The following is a 21968-nucleotide window of genomic DNA, read 5'->3' as shown; positions in this document are numbered from 1 at the left end:
GTTTTGTTCAATATCTTCATAAATGATCTGGAGGATGGTGTGGATTGCACTCTCAGCAAATTTGCGGATGATACTAAACTGGGAGGAGTGGTAGATACTCTGGAGGGGAGGGATAGGATACAGAGGGACCTAGACAAATTGGAGGATTGGGCCAAAAGAAATCTGATGAGGTTCAATAAGGATAAGTGCAGGGTCCTGCACTTAGGACGGAAGAACCCAATGCACAGCTACAGACTAGGGACCGAATGGCTAGGCAGCAGCTCTGCAGAAAAGTGGATGAGAAGCTGGATATGAGCCAGCAGTGTGCCCTTGTTGCCAAGAAGGCCAATGGCATTTTGGGATGTATAAGTAGGGGCATAGCGAGCAGATCGAGGGACGTGATCGTCCCCCTCTATTCGACATTGGTGAGGCCTCATCTGGAGTACTGTGTCTAGTTTTGGGCCCCACACTACAAGAAGGATGTGGATAAATTGGAGAGAGTCCAGCGAAGGGCAACAAAAATGATTAGGGGTCTGGAACACATGAGTTATGAGGAGAGGCTGAGGGAACTGGGATTGTTTAGTCTGCAGAAGAGAAGAATGAGCGGGGATTTGATAGCTGCTTTCAACTACCTGAGAGGTAGTTCCAGAGAGGACGGTTCTAGACTATTCTCAGTGGTGGAAGAGGACAGGACAAGGAGTAATGGTCTCAAGTTGCAGTGGGGGAGGTTTAGGTTGGATATTAGGAAAAACTTTTTCACTATGAGGGTGGTGAAACACTGGAATGCGTTGCCTAGGGAGGTGGTGGAATCTCCTTCCTTAGAAGTTTTTAAGGTCAGGCTTGACAAAGCCCTGGCTGGGATGATTTAATTGGGTATGGGTCCTGCTTTTGAGCAGGGGGTTGGACTAGATGACCTCCTGAGGTCCTTTCCAACCCTGATATTCTATGATTCTAAGCAACAAAACAAAATGGAAATAAGGAAACTGCAAAAATAGTCTAGAAAAGTGAATTAGGTTTGTAAAAATGGAGTTTTAATAATATTGATTTATTTAAAACCTAGTAAAAGTGTGTTTGTTAAAAACTAAGGCCCTGATCATGCGGACACAGATGTAAGTAGTCCCATTGACAGTGTCCCTTTCAGCACAGAGCATGGCTGGTGGGGATGTTAGAGGCCACATTTCAACCTTCGCAACAAAGGGGAAGCAGCAAGAGATTTATGCAACAGCAACCCACGCTAACCTGGGAAAACAACACCCTGACGGGAGCTTCACTCCTGTCCTCCAGACAGAGTGCTTACATACTGCAAGGCCTGTTGTAATCTAGAAGGAGGGAGTTGTGCCTTGGCAGGCTGAAGTGATCTTCAGTGAGGCAAGGGAAGAGTAGAGAGTGAGGCAGAAATTTAGGTGCCTGACCCCAAAGCCCATTTAAGTCAATGGAAAAACACCCATTGATTCCAATGGGCTTTGGACAAGCCCCTTATAATGCAAGGGCAAGCTTAGTCCACAAAATAGCTGTCCCTGATAGTATTCATTTAAAAAAACCTCAAAGCCTCCTAAAAGAAATGTATTTTGTGCTGGTTTCTTCCCCCTTACTCTTTCCCTCTATTTGGTTCCACATTTTAAAAAGCCTCTACGGCTGCATCTTTATTTGGCAAGGGAGAGGGTTGCTTTCCAAGCCCCCGCCTTTACCAGTCTAGCTGTCTGCATGTCAAACATATTTTTACCCTCTGCAATATGAAATGGAAATCTGGATAGGAAAATAACTCTGTTGGTAGCAGCGTTGGGGTTTTTGTTGTTTGTTTGTTTACAAAGCGCATAGATACATTACAGCCCACCTAGGAACACACATCTTTGTAGCAACAAAATAAAGATTTTCACAATAATGTGATTGCAATACTGTAATGTTTCAGCTATTTATATGATTTTAAATTATACAGTCAGTGAGCAGGTAAAATACAGAGCCACAGTTTAATGGAAATCCAAATCAACGCCTGACAACTCATTGCATGACAAGCTTCATCTCGCCTTCCAAAGCTCGGAGAAATGGCTGTGCTCAATGATTTAATGATTGCTAAAGAACCTTTGATCGAATGGTAGTTGGGTCAGGCCTTGGTTAGCTCCAGTGATGGTCACTTCACAAGTTGTGAAGTGTACTGGTGGAATTATCATTGCTAGAGACGCATAAGAAAGCTCTGCAGTTGCACAGATGGAACAGAGCAGAAATTGGTCCCCTGTGCTTACGGCCCAACTTGATGATGCCCAGCTGAAAAGGGAAGCAGCCTGATATAGCACCTGATCCTAAAAAGCAACCTAATCTCCCCCTGATATCAGTAGGGTTTGATGATGCTTATTGCCTTTGATGATCAGGTCCATAATTTAAGGGTAGAGACAAGGGGTGGCATTTTTAAGTGCGCCTAGGCACAAGCCCCATTGACTTTCAGTGAGCTGAGTGCTCCTAAACCACTTAGGCATTGCTGACGATTCCACCCAAGGTTCTTTCTAATCCAAACGATTCTATGAAAATGCCATTTAAGCCAAACACCTACATTCTCCTGTAAGTGTCTTCTAATAAATGGGCCAGATCCTCAACTGGTGTAAATCAGCATAGCTCCATTGAAGTCAAACAAGCCCCAAAATGATTGATGCATCAATCCCAACACTAGAATACACTCTTCCCCGTCTCATAATGGCGAAGAAGCCTCAAACAAATTGAAAAGATCACTGCATAGAGAATGCTATATTGTCCCTGTCTAGGATGACTGCAATGCCTTTTCTTGCTGACAGCAGCTCTGCTTCCTAAGTGGAATGAACTGAAGATACATGTCTATGTAAGATAAATAATTATAATAATAAAAAACAAACACAAATAATGTTGTTAAGTGTTGCCCTCCTCCCCCGTACACTCGGTAAAATATACAGTCACCCATTTTGTCAGCAACCCCTCCTCATCAACATTAAACCTTAAAATATTTTTATTTAATAAGAAAATTTATATTATAGTTTTCTTAATAAAAACAAAACAGAACAAAAAAATCCTCCAGTCGACAGTGAAGCCAGGACCATCCCTTCCCCCATGTCGCCTCAGGACGTGGAAAAAGCGTGTGCCCATAGCTATATTAACAACAGCTTGGGGGAAACAGAGCACTTGACCCACTTGGAATCCACTGGACAGCTGAAATTTAAAGTTCTAGGAGGTGCCTGTCAAGATGTTGCTTTTCCTTGCCTCACTCTGCCAGCTTTTGCTTTCACTACATATACAACTGCAGCCAGTGTAGCTGTAGGAGGTAAGCCATGGTTGGGGAAGAGGGCATGAAACAGTGATTCTAACCACTACTGCAGGTACACTGGAGTTTCAACATCTTTTACCAAAAATAAATCACTGACTCGGAATGTCAAGATTTCTGTTTTAAAACACAATCAAAGCATTCATTGTTTATAACACCAAATAATTCCACGTCCTGTCAAAAATAGCTTATGTCATTATGTGTATATACATCTTACTTCAGCTAAACACTATTTTGGCAATAGATTTCTTATAGCAATAAACCCTAGTGAGTCTCCCCTTTCCCCCTCTCCATGGGAGTGATTGATTGATTTTTAGTGTTGATAATTTTCATTTGTTTGGTTTAAGATGTTCACAAGGGAATTTTTCTGCAGGAGCTAAACTGCAAAAATTTCAGGAGTAACTCTGTTTAAAAGAGAGAAGCTCAACATTTCACCTGCTGCATTGTACTTAGGTGAATTACCTCCCTGAATGCAGGTTTTATTTCAAAAACCTCATGATAATAATAAACCTCTCTTTATGTTCTATGGAACCCCAGAACTTCCAGTGTGCTCTTGCCTTCACACTGTGACTGAATGAGCAAGGAGGACATTCAGTCCTTGGTGCTTTTACCAGATGATGCAGTGTCTTAACACCAACTGAGTTCTCCCACTTCTGGAGCCAATCACACTTCCAAAATTCCCGATTTGAATAGGGGTTTGTTTGTTTTATTTACTGATCTAGTTAATTAAACCAGTTTCCCCTTCAAATAGCTTCAGTCTATATAATTTGTGCAGTGAGTGTGCGAAGAGGGCTTGGGGAAGCCAGGGCAAGGAAGAATGATATAGTGCCGAACTGGGATAGTTTTTATATTTTTGTTTTCCTAAAAAAATATAGATTATATTGCTATAGATAATGATACATAGAGAGAGCAAGGGCTCCATAATTTTTTTTTCCGGTGTGCAAACGAACGTTCCCAGACAAATATAATCTGACTGAAATGGGTGATCTCAGAATCGAAAAGTGATTAAAAACAAATTCAGTATGACAGCATAGACTTTTTCTTTTTTTTAAGTGTTCGAAGTGCTAAAATTTGAAAGAAAACAGGCACTAATTTCATTGTCATCATCATGATCTGGTAGAAGTTATTGTCCAAGAGAAGCTCAGCCACAAGGGAGGGAGGAAAGGAAATGGGGAAGGGACTGTGCTCAGGGATCTGTGGCGTTGATGATAGTTTTATCAGGAGGCGCCCATCCTCTGTACCAGCTGCAGTATCCTTCCTTCTGTCGGATGCAGGCATAGTGCTTTGATTGGGACCCTGAATGACCGATGTTGGAGAGCATGTCTGTCCAAAGACACTCATTCTTGGAGGTCACAAAGCAGGGCAGGTAGTAGCAGGGTTTAATCTGCAATTATAATCAGCAAGTGGAATAGGGGTAAATTGAAGGCACATTTTATAGGACTTTGCTTTTAAATCAGAAACTGGTGTTTTTGAAATTCTTTTTAAGCACTAATGTGCTAACTAAAAAATTAAGCCCCGATCTTGCAAACACCTAAACATGTTCTTAACTTGCCCACACAAGCAGTGCCATTAATGTCAATGGCACTGTTCGGGTGCTTAGAACAGTGGTGCGCAAACGTTTCCAGTCATGCCTACCTTACCATTCATGGGATTTGTCGCTCCCCCTCCCGCACCATTACTTGTCTTCCAGAGGTTCCCAAACTTTTCTTTGCTGAGCGCCCCTTCAGAGGTTCATGTCCAATGACCACACCCTTCTTTTTAACAGGGTTATGGGGAAGGAATACCCTGTACCCACGGGGGCCAGGGGTGGGGGACACTAACCATGTGGCAGCTGAGGAAACCTTCCACTCCCTGCAGCAGTCAGGTAGTGTTGGCTACCGGGACACAGCTCCCTGCCCATTTCGCTCCCCGCCTGTGCAGGGCAGCACTGAAGGGCCAGGGTCAGGACCAGAGTGGAAGGCTGCACCCATGAGTACTGGCCCCCTGCTGTACAGGGTCCCCTGCTGACTCCAGCCCTTGAGTGCGGCCCTGTCTGCTTTCCTTGCATAGGCTCTGTCTGGCCAGGGTCAGGAAGGGGCTCTCTCTGGCAGGTGGGTCAGTACTCCCGGGGTATAGCCTTTCGTTCCCCACTCACACAGTCTCTGCTAATATCCCCAGCAGAGGAGCATAACTGCTGGGTTGTGACTGTTGCAGTGGTGAGGGAGCAAGGCAGGCAGGGAGCCTGGTCTTGGGAGTCGAGACCACCTGCACAGTGCCCTGTCCACTTCCCCTGCCGGACAGAGCCCCCTCTTAACTCCAGCCTTTCAGAGTGGCTCCATCAGGTCTTTGTACTCCCTCGATAACCATATCACTGTGCTCCACAGTTTGGGAACCTCTGGCTTAGAATCAAGCATGTGCCTAAGTATTTGCAGGATGGGAGCTGAGTGCAAAGTCTTAGAGATAAGTTCTGAACTTTTAATCACTCAAAATGTTTTCAGGGGGAAAAAAGCTTAACACATTTTCCCAGCAGCTCTGCACATAATTTCGCTGATCTGCAAAATAATGTTTGTGAAATTTTCAGAGATTCTGCCCCACCCTGCCAAATTATACCAAAAGGTGCATAGAAAAGGCGCAGGCAGAAAACTTTAACTTGTTCACTACGTTGTGAAACCCGTGAAGAGCAAAATTTGTCTTGTTTTGCCTTCTGTAAAAAAACTCTTGCCCTTTGGTTCCTTCCCTGATAGTTCACCTGCATTATTGCTATAAGCTGCAATGAGCACAGTTCTAGGATTAGGCTTTTAATTGCATCTAACTGGAGGCAATACATACCTTGCAGCCACAACCGAGGTGGTAACGATGATTTAGTCCTTTGCGCTGGGACAGAGTCAGTCGGTCCCATTTCTCATACAAGTTACACAGGCCAGTATAAACCTTTCCTTCATACACACGGCCTGGAAAACACAGAAAGGGACACAAATTAGTTGTTCTCAGTTCAGTCAGACAGTTTCCTGAGCCTGCTAATGTTCTCAATACCACGTGTATGCCTTTAGTGTCAGTTCAGCAATCAGTTTATTTTCTTCTATTAGCTATGGGATTAGTGAGTGAGACTATGGCACTTCCACAAGTTGGAAGCTTTGTACCAGCTGTGAGAATCCCCAGCAGCATGCCAGTGACCACAACCATCACATTCCCCTCTGCAACACTGCAAGGTGTAAGTGCGCCGGCACCTTAAAAGAGAAACAGGACTTGGCATGTGCTGTCCCAATTCTTTTTGCATCCTCATCTTAACAACTCACTTGGTCCAAACAGGCTTTTCCATTTCTAGCTCAGCAGAGCGGTGCCTTGCTGTTTCGAATCACACTGGCCTGTACTGTTGTGGGCACACCAGCTCAGTTATGCATTAATAGCCACTTATTGTCACAAAAAATGCTCAACACTGGATATGTGGTTTGTAAACTGGAGAGATTTAAGGGGAGGGAAAAAAAGTAGAGGAATGTGTTGCTAATGGAGAGGCAATCCCCGGAGACTGGAATGCTACTGACTGATTGTCACTGCATTCTATGTTTTATGCAGTATTTCAGCACAGGGAAGCAGACAGGCACTGTCTTTAAGAACCTGCTTATAGAGCTGACCTACCTACCCCCATTCCGTGTGAGTGTTTGGCAAGTACAGATACAGACAGAAAAGAGGTCCTGATCATGAGAAACTCCAGTGGTCCCTTACCTGTAATCAGATACTGGTACTTGTTGACCTCTAGCTTGACCCCACAAAGACTCTCTGAGGCTTCTGTGTAGATATATTGAACTTGTGGCATCTTGTCAAAGCCCCTGTACATCTGAGGGAATAAATAAAGTTGTTTTAGACTCTAAGGAGGACAGTTTTTCAGCATGCTGCTGGAATTTCCTTTGGCTCCCTTAATGGTATCCATAGGCCATGATTCTGGGCAGTGAACTGTGGTACTCTTGAAAGTGAGGACCAGATGCTACTAGCAGAACTCTGGCATATTGTAGGTGATGTGATTTGCAAGCCTCCCCCACAAGTCGGCCAATACATGAGCATCTTCACTACAACAATCCATTACCATCCTGCACTAGCATACCACCTTTCCCACTTCACCTCACTTCTGACTTGAAGTGGTCACATCTCCTGCATTTCCAAGGTTCACAAATGTCGCAAGCTATTTCTGGCAGAAGCTGCACAATTAATTTGAGTTTATGAATCTGGTTTCCTGAAATTTAAACAATTTCTCTTTCCCCAAGGGAGATTTTTTAAAAAAATAAATAAGGCCCAACTTTTCCAGTCTCCATTATTTTAGATTTTTCGGTTTGGGTGCCCAATTTGAAGTACCTGCCACAAGGCCTGATCGTTGGCTATGTTAAGCACTCACAGCTCCCCATGACTTCAGCTGGGGCTTAATATTTCTCTAGCTAAAGAAACGCTTTTGCTATGTATTAAAAAAACAGCCTTCCCCCAAACTAGTACAAATGAGCACCATATTGGTGATATTAACATCTAGATTCTTTATTGTTCCTGTAGAATTTTTCTACCATCTGCTCTGTCCCCACATCCTCTCTTAAGTGGAAGCCCAGTTAAGTTCAAGTTTGATAGAACTCACAAGTGTTCAAGTAGATATGAAATTAGAAAGAAATTAGTTTGACCTTCCCCAGTCTGGATCAGCAGCACTCTTGAAAGCAAACTACCTATCACGCTGAAGTGTGTGGAGTCATGTGAATAAAATAACCCCTAAGAATGAAGATTAAGGCTGGTCAATATTTTGGGGCGCAGGGGGGTGGAATTTCAATGACTGTTTTCCTGAAAATGTCAACAACAAAAAGCATTTGGCTAAATTTTCATGATGCTTTTCTGCTGTTTTTTTTTTTTTGACCAGCTGTATCGGTGGCCAAAATTTAGACAGAAACACTGGAGGATGAGGGGAATCACAATTTCCTGAAGTTTCTCCCCCTAACTGCCCAAGCCCACAAAACTCACTTGAGAACAAATCCTCACTGGAACTTAGGTTCACAAGAAGTAGATGCTCAATGCATTGAACCTCACTGTCTCCTCTAGATCTGCCACTATCCTTTTCCCCCTATCTTTCTACTGCATCACCATTAAGACACCAGCTTTGCCAGCTTGAAGTTTCTCTCCCACTTTTATAACTGGAAATATCTAAGCAAAACAAACCCCAAAAGCTATAAATTCTTGTCATTGTGTCAACTGGGAAGTGTCCTGCACACCTTCTCCCGTGCTACGCCCTTTTCCTGGAATCCCCTATGATCCCAGTGTCCATGTGTACATTCGTTGTTCATTCATATACCTCCTTAACTAAGTTCTTTCTTAAAACTCACCAAATGCCACCTTTCCTTCATTAAGGGCCTAAACCAGAGCCCATTGACTTCAACAGACTTTGGACCAGGCCCAACCACGGCTGCCACACTCCCATTTAAAAACACATTTTAAAAAGTCTTGCTATGCTCTGAGATAAAACCATCTCCTGGGTCATCCAGTGACTTTTCTATTTGTCTTACCTCTCCATATTTATATTGCACTGATCACTAGCAGTGATCTAGCAGTACTGTTACTGTATAACAGCAATATTACATAAAGCGAAATTCATTCCAAAGAGCTTGTATTCTCCAGTCTTACTTCTAATTATGCCTGACAACTATGTGAGGAAAGGATTTTTTGAAGTTAATCATTCCATACCAGTAGAAGTGCAAGCATCGTGCTTGGAATATGTAAGTGTATACTTAACTGAGCATAAGCCTCCCATTGAATAGTTAATCCTTGCATGCTTTGCCTCATCCATGTGTTGTTATACTTGCAATTTTGTTGCTCTCCAGGGGATATACTTTGATTTCCTGATTTATGCTGTATGTTTGTAGGTGGTCCCGTGGTTAGGGCACTAACCTAGGACTTGGGAGAGCTGGGTTTAATTGCCTGCTCCTCCACAGACTTCCTGTGACTGCACAAGTCACTTTGTCTCCCTGTGCCTCACTTCCTCATCTGTAAAATGGGGATAATATCTCTACCTCACAGGGATGCTATGAAAATAAATTAAAGATTGTGAGGCACTGAGATACTACAGTAATGGGGGCCACACCTTAGATGGTATAAACTATAACAACAGAGACTGTGTCCTTTTCGATAACATCATGCACATCATAGGCATTGAACAGGTAACGAGTGATACTGCACTGCCAGATGAGGCTCAGGTTTAATTCCTGAGTGTGTTCCCTTGTTCAATAAATCAACAGGGACTGGAAGCGCTGCAAAAGGCAGCATGCTCCGTCCCTGGAGAAGTACTTCACCTCACATTGCAGTGACTCCTCCAGCTGATTCTAGGAGCTGTACTGATGGGCTCTCAAGAGAGAGTCCCATCCACTCCCCTTCAACTGAAGGACAGTCACTGTGACATGGAGACTTTGGGGAGGGAGTACAAACCTGTGAGAAAATCCAGGAAAGGGAAGTTTTCTACAGAGGACTCTTTCCCTAATAATAAATAAATAAATCCCAAGCATTGTTTCTGGATACATAAAATACCCTGCAAGTTCCATTAGATTAGTAGAAGAAAGTCAGCCATAAACCAGCCTCTCTCTTAACTGCTACCCTCAGAGTCATCCTGTCACCACAGTTGTGTATTTTAGGAAATCTAATGACAGGGAGCAAAGTATTAACAAGCATTGCATGGCAGTGCCTGCTACTGCTGCACAAGTTCCGGTTGTGTCAGCATTCCCATTAGCAAACCCCATTCTTGGGGATTAGGTGGAACTCTACCACAGAAAAGCATATGCAAATCATCTGGTTCCTCTTATTTCATGATGAATTTAGTACTGTGATGTCCTGTGACAGGATTATTTTCCCCTGTGAACTTTAACTGAGGGTAAATTAGACACCAGCTCTTTCTTCTTATGACTGCCACTGTTTCACCCCCTTACCTCACATTAAAGGTGAGCTACAAGCTAAAGAAACAAGCCATTTTCTTTAGGCAACACTTTAGGTCAATGCTCCTGCTTAGCCAGCCTACAATGGGATTGAGCAAACATGCAGAGTATTAAAATCTGATCTATATTTCCTTTTCGGGTCCCTGAAGTCGTTCTGGATAGTTCCTAGAATGCATTGTGATATCACAGCTTACAGTACCAAGAAATTACACTGGTGTATAGAGCCACGTCCTATCAGCTCAGTGAAGATTTTTGGCATGCAGTTTTGAAAGACGTTTGAAGTATTTTAGATCCCAAAAGGGAATAAATAATTACAAGATTTTCAAAACTACAAACCTCTGTGCTAAAAAACCTTCCACTGTCCTGCATCTACGGGCTGGCCCTATGCTCTCCATCCAGGCCCCTGGGCGTCTAACTGTAACATCACCTGATGAATGGTGGGACATCACAGAAGTGTGGGAGCTGGCCCAAAAGAAATCAGAGGACCAAAAAAGAAATACAAAAATAGATTGTTATTACTTAACATGCTCAATGCCACTCAGCCTGGTTAGCCAGACAATTTGGCACATGCTGCTGAAGTAAATCGCTTGTTTGTTTTTCATTTGCGGGTGCGGGAGGGCTTAAAGGTGTCCAGCAAACACGGACATAATAGTTTTATCATCAGTACTTGCACAGCTGCCTGTAAACAAGCAAGATGCCTAGTTAGCTTTTCTTTCCAGCAGGAGTAGAGTAGGACTTCACTGGGGTGAGAGCAGGAAAGATGTACCACACCAGCTTCTGCTCCCCCACATCATCCACTGAATGCCTTTCTACTGAGCACTCTAAGTGCAGCAGACAGACAGTGGGGTTTAAAAGAAGATGCTCAGATTGTTTATTGAAAGTTATGTCTGCAGGATGTTCCAGTTAAGCTGAATAGTTTGATCGCTACAGGTTCCTTCCTGTCCAAGATCAGGTTAAAACATGTGACACAACATATCACCCCCATAGTACGGCACAGTGTGCCAATAGACCAACACTGGCCAACACATGCAACCGCTTGTTGAAAATAAAACCTCACAGGCTTTTCTTGGGGACGTGGTTTCCTAACAAAACATTTGGATCAACTTCTGCAAAGACAATTCTCCTCTTGCAGTCTTGGCATAGATACATGTGGATTAGTGGGATATCTGCTGTAAAGACCCATGCCCCCATATAGCAGCACAATCTAATGCAAACAGAACAGGAAAACCTCCTACAGTTTGGTTTCCCTAATTGAAATGCTTTGGAGTACAACTGGGTGACTTTTCACAATAGAGTGCAAATGTGGGAAATGCAAAGCCAGACAAGGTACGAGAACTGAGTGGGGATCTTTTCCCACTCAACTCTCTCACCTTGTCTAGGTTTGCATTTCCCATGTCTGCAGGCAGAATTATGACTAATATCAGGGACACTGCTATAGTCTACTTCAAGATGACTGCCTAAATCCCAGTCAAAATCACATATCACTATCACAGAGGACACTGTCATGAGGAGCCCTTGGCTGACAGTGGGGTAGAACTGGTGTTATTCCAGACACAGGGAGTTCTCTCCTCTCTCTGACAGTGGCCCAGACTCATGGAAACCTCTACTTGTCTTGAACTAGCGTCGGCTACATTATTCCCAGATTGGAATGCCTTCTCCTTCTGCCAGCAGGACAGACACTGCTTTTGCCAAATTAAGGGACTCCTCAGATTCCCTTATTGCTAGACCAAGGGAGTCCTAAGCCCTTGAAGGCTGTCATGAAACTGCTGAGCCATATTTGTTTCCTCCCTCCCTCTGGCAATATTTTTGAATCGCTGTTGGGGATTTCGGCGAGTACGATCTGACCCTCTTCATAACAGACATGGGACAAACAGTGCTGTGGTGACCTTACTATCAGTAATTGGTAGACAAGGCAGAAGTTAACTGCCCTTACCATGTCTGGTGGGGAATTTATTGTTCACTTACTCTGTGATTCTACATGAGGCGCTTAATACCTGAAATCTGTCTGTGTGCCTGAAGACGGAGAGTGCAGAATAGCAGGAGATGCTACTAGGGAGGTGAATGAGGGTCATGGGCTGCAGCGTGCAGATGCTGAATAGCACTGGCGGTGAGGTGCACAGGTAGAGCTGGGGGGTGGCAAAACAGGACTGGCACATCGCAGAGTGCTGCTGGTGAGGACTGAGGTGATTGCCAAAGGGAGGGGTGTGGCCGCACTGTCTTGCTCTAGCCAATGTTATCAGTCGTTTCCTTTCATGCGCACAAAATTCACAGACATTTTTCAAAGCAAAGCATAAGCAAATACATAACCCCAGCACTTCACAACCTCTTATGTGAAGTGCAAAAATTCCACTCCAGGGAAAGAGCCCTGCTAAGGCTGACTTTGGTAACGTGAAGCTTTGTGATAGCTTATGAAACAGGCTTTATGTCTCCTCCTCACAGCTTTGTTGCTTAGCTATAAACTGCCTTATAAAGAGAGTTACTGTTACAAGGCAGGCACATTTTCCTGAACCTTTACTTTCTCTAATATGTTTCAGATTTCTGCAACAGCTGCCAAGGCCTTTTCATTCCTTTTCTTTTATAAAAGACATAAACCAGTCTTATGACTGGAACGCTGCAGCCAAGAAAAACAAACTAGGGCTGATTTTTTAACATTACATAACAAGGGGTCAGCTGGCCAAAAAAAAAAGTCCAAAGCAACAGGTTAAGTGAAATCTGTTTCGGCTATAAGTAGAACTGCGGGTTCATCATGGTGCAGAAAAGGTTATGGGTACCATTTCTGTTTGTCCGTGATTTCCTGCGGTGAGGATCTAGGTGGGTCCCCTTCCTGGTACAGCGGGAAGGCTCTAGGGGGTGAGTTTGCCTCTCATTTGCCCCAGAGCGTTGGCTCCTGTGTCCCATGGGGCTAAGCCCAGCTCCTTGCTTTGGGTATTACAACCTGGCACCTGGAGACAAAGCACCACTAACTCAAATGTGACCCAGTCACACCTTCCTCCCCCTAAATTGTGACAGAGGGGCAGTAGGGCCCAACTAGTCTCTCTAAGCTGCTGAGTGGTCTTTGTGAAGCATGTTTGCTTTCTCAGTCCAGCTCATACTGGACAAATATCCACATGATAACTGCCACCATTCAAACTGAAAAAAGAACAGGAGTACTTGTGGCATCTTAGAGACTAACAAATTTATTTGAGCATAAGCTTTCGTGGGCTAAAACCCACTTCACTGGATGCATGCAGTGGAAAATACAGTAGGAAGATATATATATATACACCGAGAACATGAAACAATGGGTGTTGCCATACACACTATAATGAGAGTGATCAATTAAGGTGAGCTACTACCAGCAGGAGAGAAAAAAAACCTTTTGTAGTGATAATCAAGATGGGCCATTTCCAGCAGTTGACAAGAACGTGTGAGGAACAGTAGGGGAGAAAAATAAACATGGGGAAATAGTTTTACTTTGTGTAATGACACATCCACTCCCAGTATTTATTCAAGCCTAATTTAATAGTGTCCAGTTTGCAAATGAATTCCAATTCAGCAGTCTCTCGTTGGAGTCTCTTTTTGAAGTTTTTTTGGTTTTGTTTTGTTTTGTTCAGGTCACTCGATTACAGACCTAAAAGTCGCAATATTACAACTGTTCTTTTTGCGGATACAGACTAACACGGCTGCTACTCTGAAACCATTCTAACTGACACGCTTGTTGGCGGTCTCAGCAGAGAAGCCAAGGCAAGAAGAGGCTGAACGACCTATCCCCAGACAAGTAGTCCCACTAGAACAGATCTGAAGCTTATTGGTAGGGCCACATAGAGAAGCCTGCACTTCTGCTGCCTACACTGTATCTGCTGGGGATAAACAGGACTTCAGTATCCAGAGCTGTCACTCTGGCATCTTTCACTACCATAAGTATTAAGAATAAAGGAAAACCCTAAATACTCAGCATTATGTGGTAGGCATGGCCTACAGCCTCTCTTTAATCTCTCTCTCTCTCTCTCTTTGAAGGTATGATTCTGTAAATTGTTGACCACCCTCCACTCCCATTAATCACTAAGGATGTTGAAGGTGCTCAGTAACTAGCAGGACTGGGTCCTAAAAGCAGCCAGTGTTAGTGATCAGCAAGTAACTAGAATTGCCTTGGAAGCTAAACCTAGCATGAGGTGCCTACACACATACGCACCTTCATCTGCTTGACGGTGTATCGCATCGTTCCAAAGGGTCCATCTTTCATGAGCTTCTTCCCCACCACTTTGGCTCGGATGACTGTCATGAGAGAAGAAAAACAAGACATAGTAAACAACATGGACATTGGGACAATAACATTTCAGGGACTCTAATCCAGATGTTAGATTAGATACTTCAATTCAGCAAAACCACATGGGTGGATGACACAGTAAAATAAAAATAAGATAAATCCCAGGACAAATAAACTCCAGATTTATTCTGTATCTGATGCACAATTACTTGCATTCCCCCTGCACATATGCACATTAAGAAATGTCTTTTTGATTCACAGGGGTTCAGCTGAGTTACCAAAGGCCACTGGGTGCCTTCTGACTATTAATGAAATACTTTCCTTCCAAAGAAAGGATCCAGACCCCTCTTGTGAGACATGGAACAGCGGAGCTAAACTGAACCTGGTGCCTATGCCGCTGGCAGGAACCTGGTGCAGAAGTTCTACCAAGAGAGGTTTTAGCTGCACAAAGTGGCCATAACTACCACTCTGCTACTGTATAGGGACCAGCATAGCCTAGAAAGTGGGTGCATGGGCCAGGGAGGGGGCCATGAACAGGGAATGTGTTGATTTGGCACATCCCCTCAGCAGCCTTCACTGGTGGGTTTTATATTGAGCCCTGGCTGCAAACAAAAGAGAGCAGTCCTCCTTTGGGATGAATACCCACTCAAGGTGTAGTTTAGACCTGCCAGCACTCATAAATCTGGCCCAGTAATTATATCCTGTCCAGTTCAAATCGTTTGGTGATCAGGGCCTTTCGCAAAATAAACTTGGATATTAAAGTGCTTTGGCTACTTGCAAGAAATCCTAGCTATATTTGCTCAGCCCCTAAGATCAGTGACTCAGGGGACCATATTTTGTGGTGTCAGCAATGGTATTGTCATTTAGTGAAAATCATCCCCATGCAGAAGGCAAGAACAAAGCCTACATACACTGTAAAGTCCACTTAAATCCTCAAAATAGGGCTAAAGTGGGACCTCAGGGCTGCATAATCTTTGCACTGAGCCCACCAGAGTGAATTTCACTCTGAATGTCTCAAGGAGCAAGGGGCAGAAGGGCATTCAGCAAATAACTGTCCATTTTTTCAAATTAATTTATTTGTGGTCCTTAATACTGCTCTTGGAGCTCCCAGTCGCTTTGAAGCCACAGCACATAGGTCTGGGATATCAAATATACCAGGGACTCCACTGGAGCTGTAATAAACTGGGCACTCCCGGGTCACCCTGTTTTTAATATGTACTAAAAATAACATTAATCTGCACCCCCAGGGGTATCTCCATCACTGCAGTGAAAGTCCTTTTGTTTGGAATATCTCAGAGCAATGCATACTGGTTAAGTGATTGAGAGAAACCTCAGGACCTAGAAATCAGTGTTGTAGGTTCTCAAATTAGTTTACCATTAATTTTTAGCAAAATGTCCTCCTGTTCTTTGATATTTGGGGCATTCAGCAAATAACTACCATTATCTTTTTTAGAAAAAAGTTTGCAGGTCACCTTCAAGTTTCGGCAAGACAGCAAAGATTAGAGAACAAGAGAAAGGCCAGAAGGAATTATTCAGCTAACGTTCACTGCCCCAGAACAATTCTATCATGTCATCCAAGCCGCAGACATGGTTTAATCTTTACCATGGCAGAGAAAATGAGCTCAGAGATGCCCAGTCCTAGGAAGGGTAAAGATTATCACTTGTCTTCTCCACTCCCCAAAGAGATCACTGAGTTTTTTAAAAATTGACCACAACCAATAATATTTTCAGTACTAAAATGAGAGCTGAATAAACCTACAAAAAAGTCTTACTTTTAGTATATTAAGCCTTTCATTATGAAGAACCATTCAAACTACTTCAGCAATACCGAAATAATCCAAAGGACACTACATTATCATCAAGGCAGTGGTATAGTGAAGTATTTTCTGAAATAGGTTTTGGGGTTTTGTTATTCTACAGTGTTTGGGCAAAAAGACATTGGGCCAGATCTGTAGCTACTGTGTATCAGCATAAGTCCATTGAAGACACGCTGAAGAGCTGGCCCAAAAATGTTGTCAAGCTTCTGATATTCCAGCAACCAAAAAGGACTGTATACATATTCCATTTCCTTTGACCTTGCTAAAGTTCTGATATTGACTCCTTGGACTGGGAGGAGGGTTTACTTCTTTCAGAGAAATTCAGTACAACTTTTATCTACTGGTAAATGAAGGCACGCCATGGGAAATGCTTCATTTAAACAGGGAAATTGTTACTTGGCTAAAAGGAAAACTCCGCTGACCAACTTGGTGATTTAAAGGCATGATAAATTTTAAGCGATGGAGGAATTTCAATGGAATTTTGAAATGCAAGCTGTTTTATGACACATCCTAACAGCTTCTAGATTTATAAAGTTTTTAAGTAACATGTTTTAAAGAAGAACAGGCTCCCAGTTGTTAGCAATTCCCCCCCCCCTTTTTTTAAAAAAATATTCTTTTGTATTACGGTAACACATAGAAACAGCAATCAGAATCAAGGCCCCATTGTGCTAGGTGCTTTATGAACATAGAGCAAAAGATGGCCCTGCCTGGAAGAGGTTGCAGTCTAATTCAGATAAGTAGTGGTGTAATAACCAACTAGAAGGAATGGGGAAGTGATGCAGTAAAAAGATCAGGTATTTACTGTATAGGCCAATGAACAGAGCAAACAGAAGGGCCTACTAGCCATCTACTTAGCTATTATCAGTTGGCAGATTCCCTTAGGTCTCAGGACAGAAGTATTTTGAAGAGGAACATGAAGGAAGAGAAGGTAGTGGCTTTATGGACTAGTTCACAGAGGGTGTTCTGTGCAGAAAATGTGGAATGGAGGAAAGCTTGTGGATTTTATTTCTATTATGGCAGTACCTAAGAACCCCCAGCCAAATATCAGGGCCTCATTATGCCAGGGAGTCTACATACAAGTGACAAAGAAGAGAGAACCCCTCTGAGGAAAAGACAACAGATGGATGAGAAAAACAGGGGAAAGGAGGTTTAGGACAATAAAATAATAAAAGTATATCATAGGAGAAACAGGAAAAAAACATGATGGAGACGGGTAAAGCATAGTGGCAAGGGGACAAAACATACAACTCCCTCTCCTGAAGGGAGAACCAAGTTTTCAGGGCTTTAAATGTAAGCACTAGAAACTTGTAATAGAATGCACTGGACAAAGAGAAGCCTGTGGATGGAGTCAGAAAATGGGGTGATAGGATCAGGACCCATCCAGGCAGATGGATGATTTAGGAAGCAACGTTCTGAATGGGCCTGAGAGAAGTGAAATGAGTGACAAGAAGACCAGGACTCTGGTGAGAGCTATTTCACAGAGAGCATGAGACAGAGTAGAGAGGACCAAGGATGGAGTTGGAGGCAATGGCTGTAGATAGCACATATAATGGGTTTAAAGGGAGAAGGATGATGAGGCAGTAGTTGCAGAGGGTCAAAGGTATGGGCTTTGTTTTATTTTTAGGATTGGGGAATCCACAGAGCTCTTTAGATTTATGATTAATTTTCCCTTCAAAAGTCCAGGAGGCAGAGTGGTGAAAACTGCTCCAAAAATCACCTGTTCAATGTCTGACTTTGGATCCCCATCAATTAGAGCAGGATGTGGCTTGGTCTTTGCCAGTTACAAACTGCCCCTACCCAAAAGAGCATCGTCATAACAAACCAACTGAAAAATGCAGTAATTTCCAGTACTGACACGAGACCCTTGGGGGCCCGATTCTGCACTGGTTTTGAGCCTCATGCAATATCATTGATTTTAATGAGGTTGTCTGGGGCATTAGTCACTGCAAAATTTGGTCATGGTCTTCAAAGAGTTTCTCTTTGAGATTGTGCATGCGTATATGCAGACAGTGTAAATCTAAAGGCATGGCCTAGTATTTACAAGTGTTTTGCTCTTTGTCTCTTGCATGATGTCAGGGTTGCCCTCCAATATTGGAAACAGGATGAAAGTCAAGGAGAAAGAGGTCAATTAATCTGACAGATGAACACACATAGTCTTTTCCTGTATCCCACCCAAAACAGGTTTGAGGGCTTCTCTCTCTCCTCTTCAAGTAACTTTTTGTTGATAGGGCTACAACAGCCAGTCTTTTCAGATACATTCTTCTGTAAGGAGGATCCACTAGTAGCAATTCAAAATCCCAGTGACAACTTATTTGTGTTTTTATTTTCTTGTATTACCAAAAACAGATGAACTCACAGCAAAAAAAAAAAAAAAAAAAAAAAAAAAAAAATTAATCAAAACAGTCGTTCATACTTCGATCTGGCTCTCTTGAAAAGTGCTACAGATTTGGTGAAGAATGCCCTTGAGGATTTTAAATACCGTATCTTTAAAGAGGTGGATTGTTTTCCAACTTCCACCATTTTTTCTGTGAACCCCTAAAAATCAGAATGTGAACTTCTTGGGCATCAGAAGTTAACTAGAATGAGCACAATTCCTGCAGGGTTGTGTGAATTCCATCAGGTACCATTGATGGAGCTAGCCTACAATGAAGGAAGTAAACAAGAGAGGGCCACGTTGAATTCTGCTGCATATTAAAATATTGTGAATAGGGAGAAGAAATCAGTGTTTGCTAATAAAGGATAAAAACCTGGAGTGAAAGCTCACATTATTGAAGGGACCTTGAACACAATGAAAAGGCAGGGGGAGGGAGGTTAAAAACTAGTTAAGATTCCAAATCAAGAACATGTTTATACTTGGGTGACAGACAAATTCAGGTTCTGACAAAATAGATGAAAATTAGTTCTTTCTTCCCAAACCTCAGTTTCCTTAGCAACAGTTTAAATGGAAGCACTTAATGTAGCGCAAAGACTTCATTAAGAAAGGCTGGCTTTGATTTAGGCACCAGTCAACAAATTTACCAAAGAATCAGAGAATCCAGAACTAGGGTCTTTCTAAGTAAAAGTATGTCTCCCCTTACAGCTGGGATGTGTAATTCCCACCTTGGGTAGATGTACACACACACTATTCTGCTCAGGCTAGCATGCTAAAAACAGCAGTGTGGGGTTGCAGTGGTATGGGCTAGATGGCAGAGTCCATGCCCGCCTGATCCCTGGGAATATACATGGTCAGCTAGCTCAAACTACTGCCCATCCTGCTGTGGCCACATTGCTATTTTAGGTGAGAGCTCAAGCACAGCTAGTGTGTGTATGTTTATTCTAGCTGGGAATGATCCCTCCTAACTGCTGTGTAGACATACCCTAAGTGAAAGAGGGTCCCACTTTCAATTAATGCAATAGTTGTGAACAGGCAGAGTTCAATTAATGGTCAATTAATGGTCAATTAATGGTCCTTTGTGCCTCTCCTCCCTGTTCTTAAGGCTTTTATGCCACAGGATGGTCAGACAGCAGTAACTCCAACTAAGGGTATGTCTTCACTAGCAACGTTAAAGTGCTGCCGTGGCAGCGCTTTAACGTGGCTGTGTAGTCACGGCACCAGCGCTGGGAGAGAGCTCTCCCAGTGCTCTAAGAAAACACCTCCATGAGGGGAGTAGCTCCCAGCGCTGGTGCACTGTCTACACTGCCATGTTACAGCACTGAAACTTGCAGCACTCAGTGGGGTGTTGTTTCACACTCCTGAGCGAGAAAGTTGCAGCGCTGTAAAGTGACAGTGTAGACAAGGCCAAACTCATCTTGATCAAAACCATGCAAAACAAAACACACTAGTCTGGGCTCCAGTGAATGGGTAGAGTCCTCCTTACTCCAAGGCAGCCAGCCTGGGTTTCCACCAGAGAACCTGATGGGCCTGCAGTCTCAGACTCCATCTCATTCTCTTCCCCGAGCACCTGTGCACGCCAAAGGAGAAGCCACACTCTTTGCCAGGGACCAGATAATGTTCTAATTTGAGTCTACTCCTATCTTCTCTGGGACTAAAATCCTGCTCCCAGAGACCAGACTGTTGTATCTGCCATGTAACTGCATGAAGGCTGGAATGGGAGGGAATCCTCCCACCCAGGCTGTTGAATGGGAGTGGAGCTGCTCTGCAGTTGTGGCTCCAGCCAAATGGTCCCTTCCCTGTGGCTCTTCCAGGCCTAGCCTGCCCCGAGACCCTCCTTCTGAGAGCATGCTGCGAGTCTCCCCAGAGTAGGGCTCTGTGCTATGGATTTGCAGCCCTATCCAGCTTCACCAAATCCTGCCCTTTCCCCACACAGTGAGAACCTCCACTAGCTTTATTGCCAGAAAACCTCTTCCCACCTGGGCAGAGGGTACAGAATGTGTCCCTTACTGATTCGGGACCTTAAAAATAAACTAAACATTGTCTGCAAAAAGAAAAGGAGTACTTGTGGCACCTTAGAGACAAACAAATTTATTTGAGCATATGCTTTCGTGAGGAAAGCTTACGCTCAAATAAATTTGTTAGTCTCTAAGGTGCCACAAGTACTCCTTTTCTTTTTGTGGATACAGACTAACACAGCTTCTACTCCTAAACATTGTCTGTTTTCCCTACTCATTTTTAAAATGTTATGCTCTATAAAGCACCTAAAGTTGACAGTATTTCTGTTACAAATTCAATCCAAGATATCTAACAAAGCACATTTACTTGTGGAGACTCCTATTTTATCAACAAAATGCTGCTAACCAGCAAAAGGTGCGGTGAGCACTCCCCCTGAACTCTCCCTTTCTCCCTGGAGTCCTGTTACAATCCTGCTATTGCCGATGGGAAACGTTATCCCACACAAGTGGTCACCAAAATAGCTGCATATTTTTAAACCACAGCCCCTTTGAAGTGGGGCCTATAAAAATACTCCGATCCAAGATGAATGTTTCTCAGTACTTTGGGGTTTCAGGTTGGGTCACTTTGTGGGATTTGAGCGGTTGGCAAAGTCTCATGAGTGATTCATAATTATTTATGTGAAGCTAAATTAGATGGGGATATAAATCTTTGATAAGATAAGCAAGGCAGCCACACTATGATTCAAAAAGAACCCAATGGACTGACTCTCAAATCTGATGTTCATTTCCTTTAAAATGTATTTGGGGGGGGGTATTTAGTTGTGGTTCTGAACAAATAATTTTTACAAATCCTACTCTCCGCTTGGGCTCTGGAGATTTATACAGCATGAATGCCAAAAAAGGACAAGAGCATATTTATATCTTTTTTCCTTTGGTGTGTGTTTTTTTAAAATGGGTAAATTTAGTGCTTAGGAAAGCACAGAACTGACAGCAGCATAGCACTATGCAGGCATCCCCTTTGCTATTTATTGTTTGAATTCCCATAGCATCCACAATGTGGTAGGCACTGCCTACCCACACATACCCTGCTCTATGGGACTGACCCAGACCTTTCCCTTGACTTCAGTAGACACTGGATCAGGCCCTAAGAAGGTAAGCAACATAGGAAGGGCTTAAGGGCAGGGAGAGAATCCAGACAGGTTTGGTTTATTTTGTTACATAAATATGCATCAGTTCTAGTCAATCACTCCTTGACCTATCCATTATTAGTTACCCAGTTCCCTGAAGGAGTCACAGAAGCAATGGGTCTTCAGGTGGGATTTGAGGTAGGAGACGACAGTGGCCTCACAAGTCAGATCACGAAGGGCAGCATGGAAGACCAGGCACAGGCA

At 43.3% G+C, this 21968-nt stretch overlaps 2 protein-coding genes across 4 annotated transcripts in view; one reads left to right on the top strand and one right to left on the bottom strand.

Moving 5' to 3' along the window:
- SYN3 (synapsin III) overlaps positions 1 to 21968 on the top strand; it is a 279590-nt gene that overhangs the window by 109905 nt on the left and 147717 nt on the right. The gene's annotated exons all lie outside the window — the stretch shown is intronic.
- TIMP3 (TIMP metallopeptidase inhibitor 3) overlaps positions 1878 to 21968 on the bottom strand; it is a 45932-nt gene continuing 25841 nt past the window's right edge. Inside the window, exons 2-5 of the mRNA XM_073324765.2 lie at positions 14357 to 14439; positions 6965 to 7076; positions 6071 to 6192; positions 1878 to 4646 (exon numbers count right to left, since the gene is read on the bottom strand). Coding sequence (XP_073180866.1) covers positions 4449 to 4646; positions 6071 to 6192; positions 6965 to 7076; positions 14357 to 14439 — 515 coding nt within the window. The 3' untranslated portion in view covers positions 1878 to 4448. The remainder of the gene's footprint in view (positions 4647 to 6070; positions 6193 to 6964; positions 7077 to 14356; positions 14440 to 21968) is intronic.

Source organism: Lepidochelys kempii, chromosome 1 (assembly GCF_965140285.1).
Source record: "Lepidochelys kempii isolate rLepKem1 chromosome 1, rLepKem1.hap1, whole genome shotgun sequence".
NCBI classification, from domain to species: Eukaryota; Metazoa; Chordata; order Testudines; family Cheloniidae; genus Lepidochelys; species Lepidochelys kempii.
Note: the sequence above shows the minus strand (reverse complement) of the source record. Positions and strands in the feature narration are given on the sequence as shown.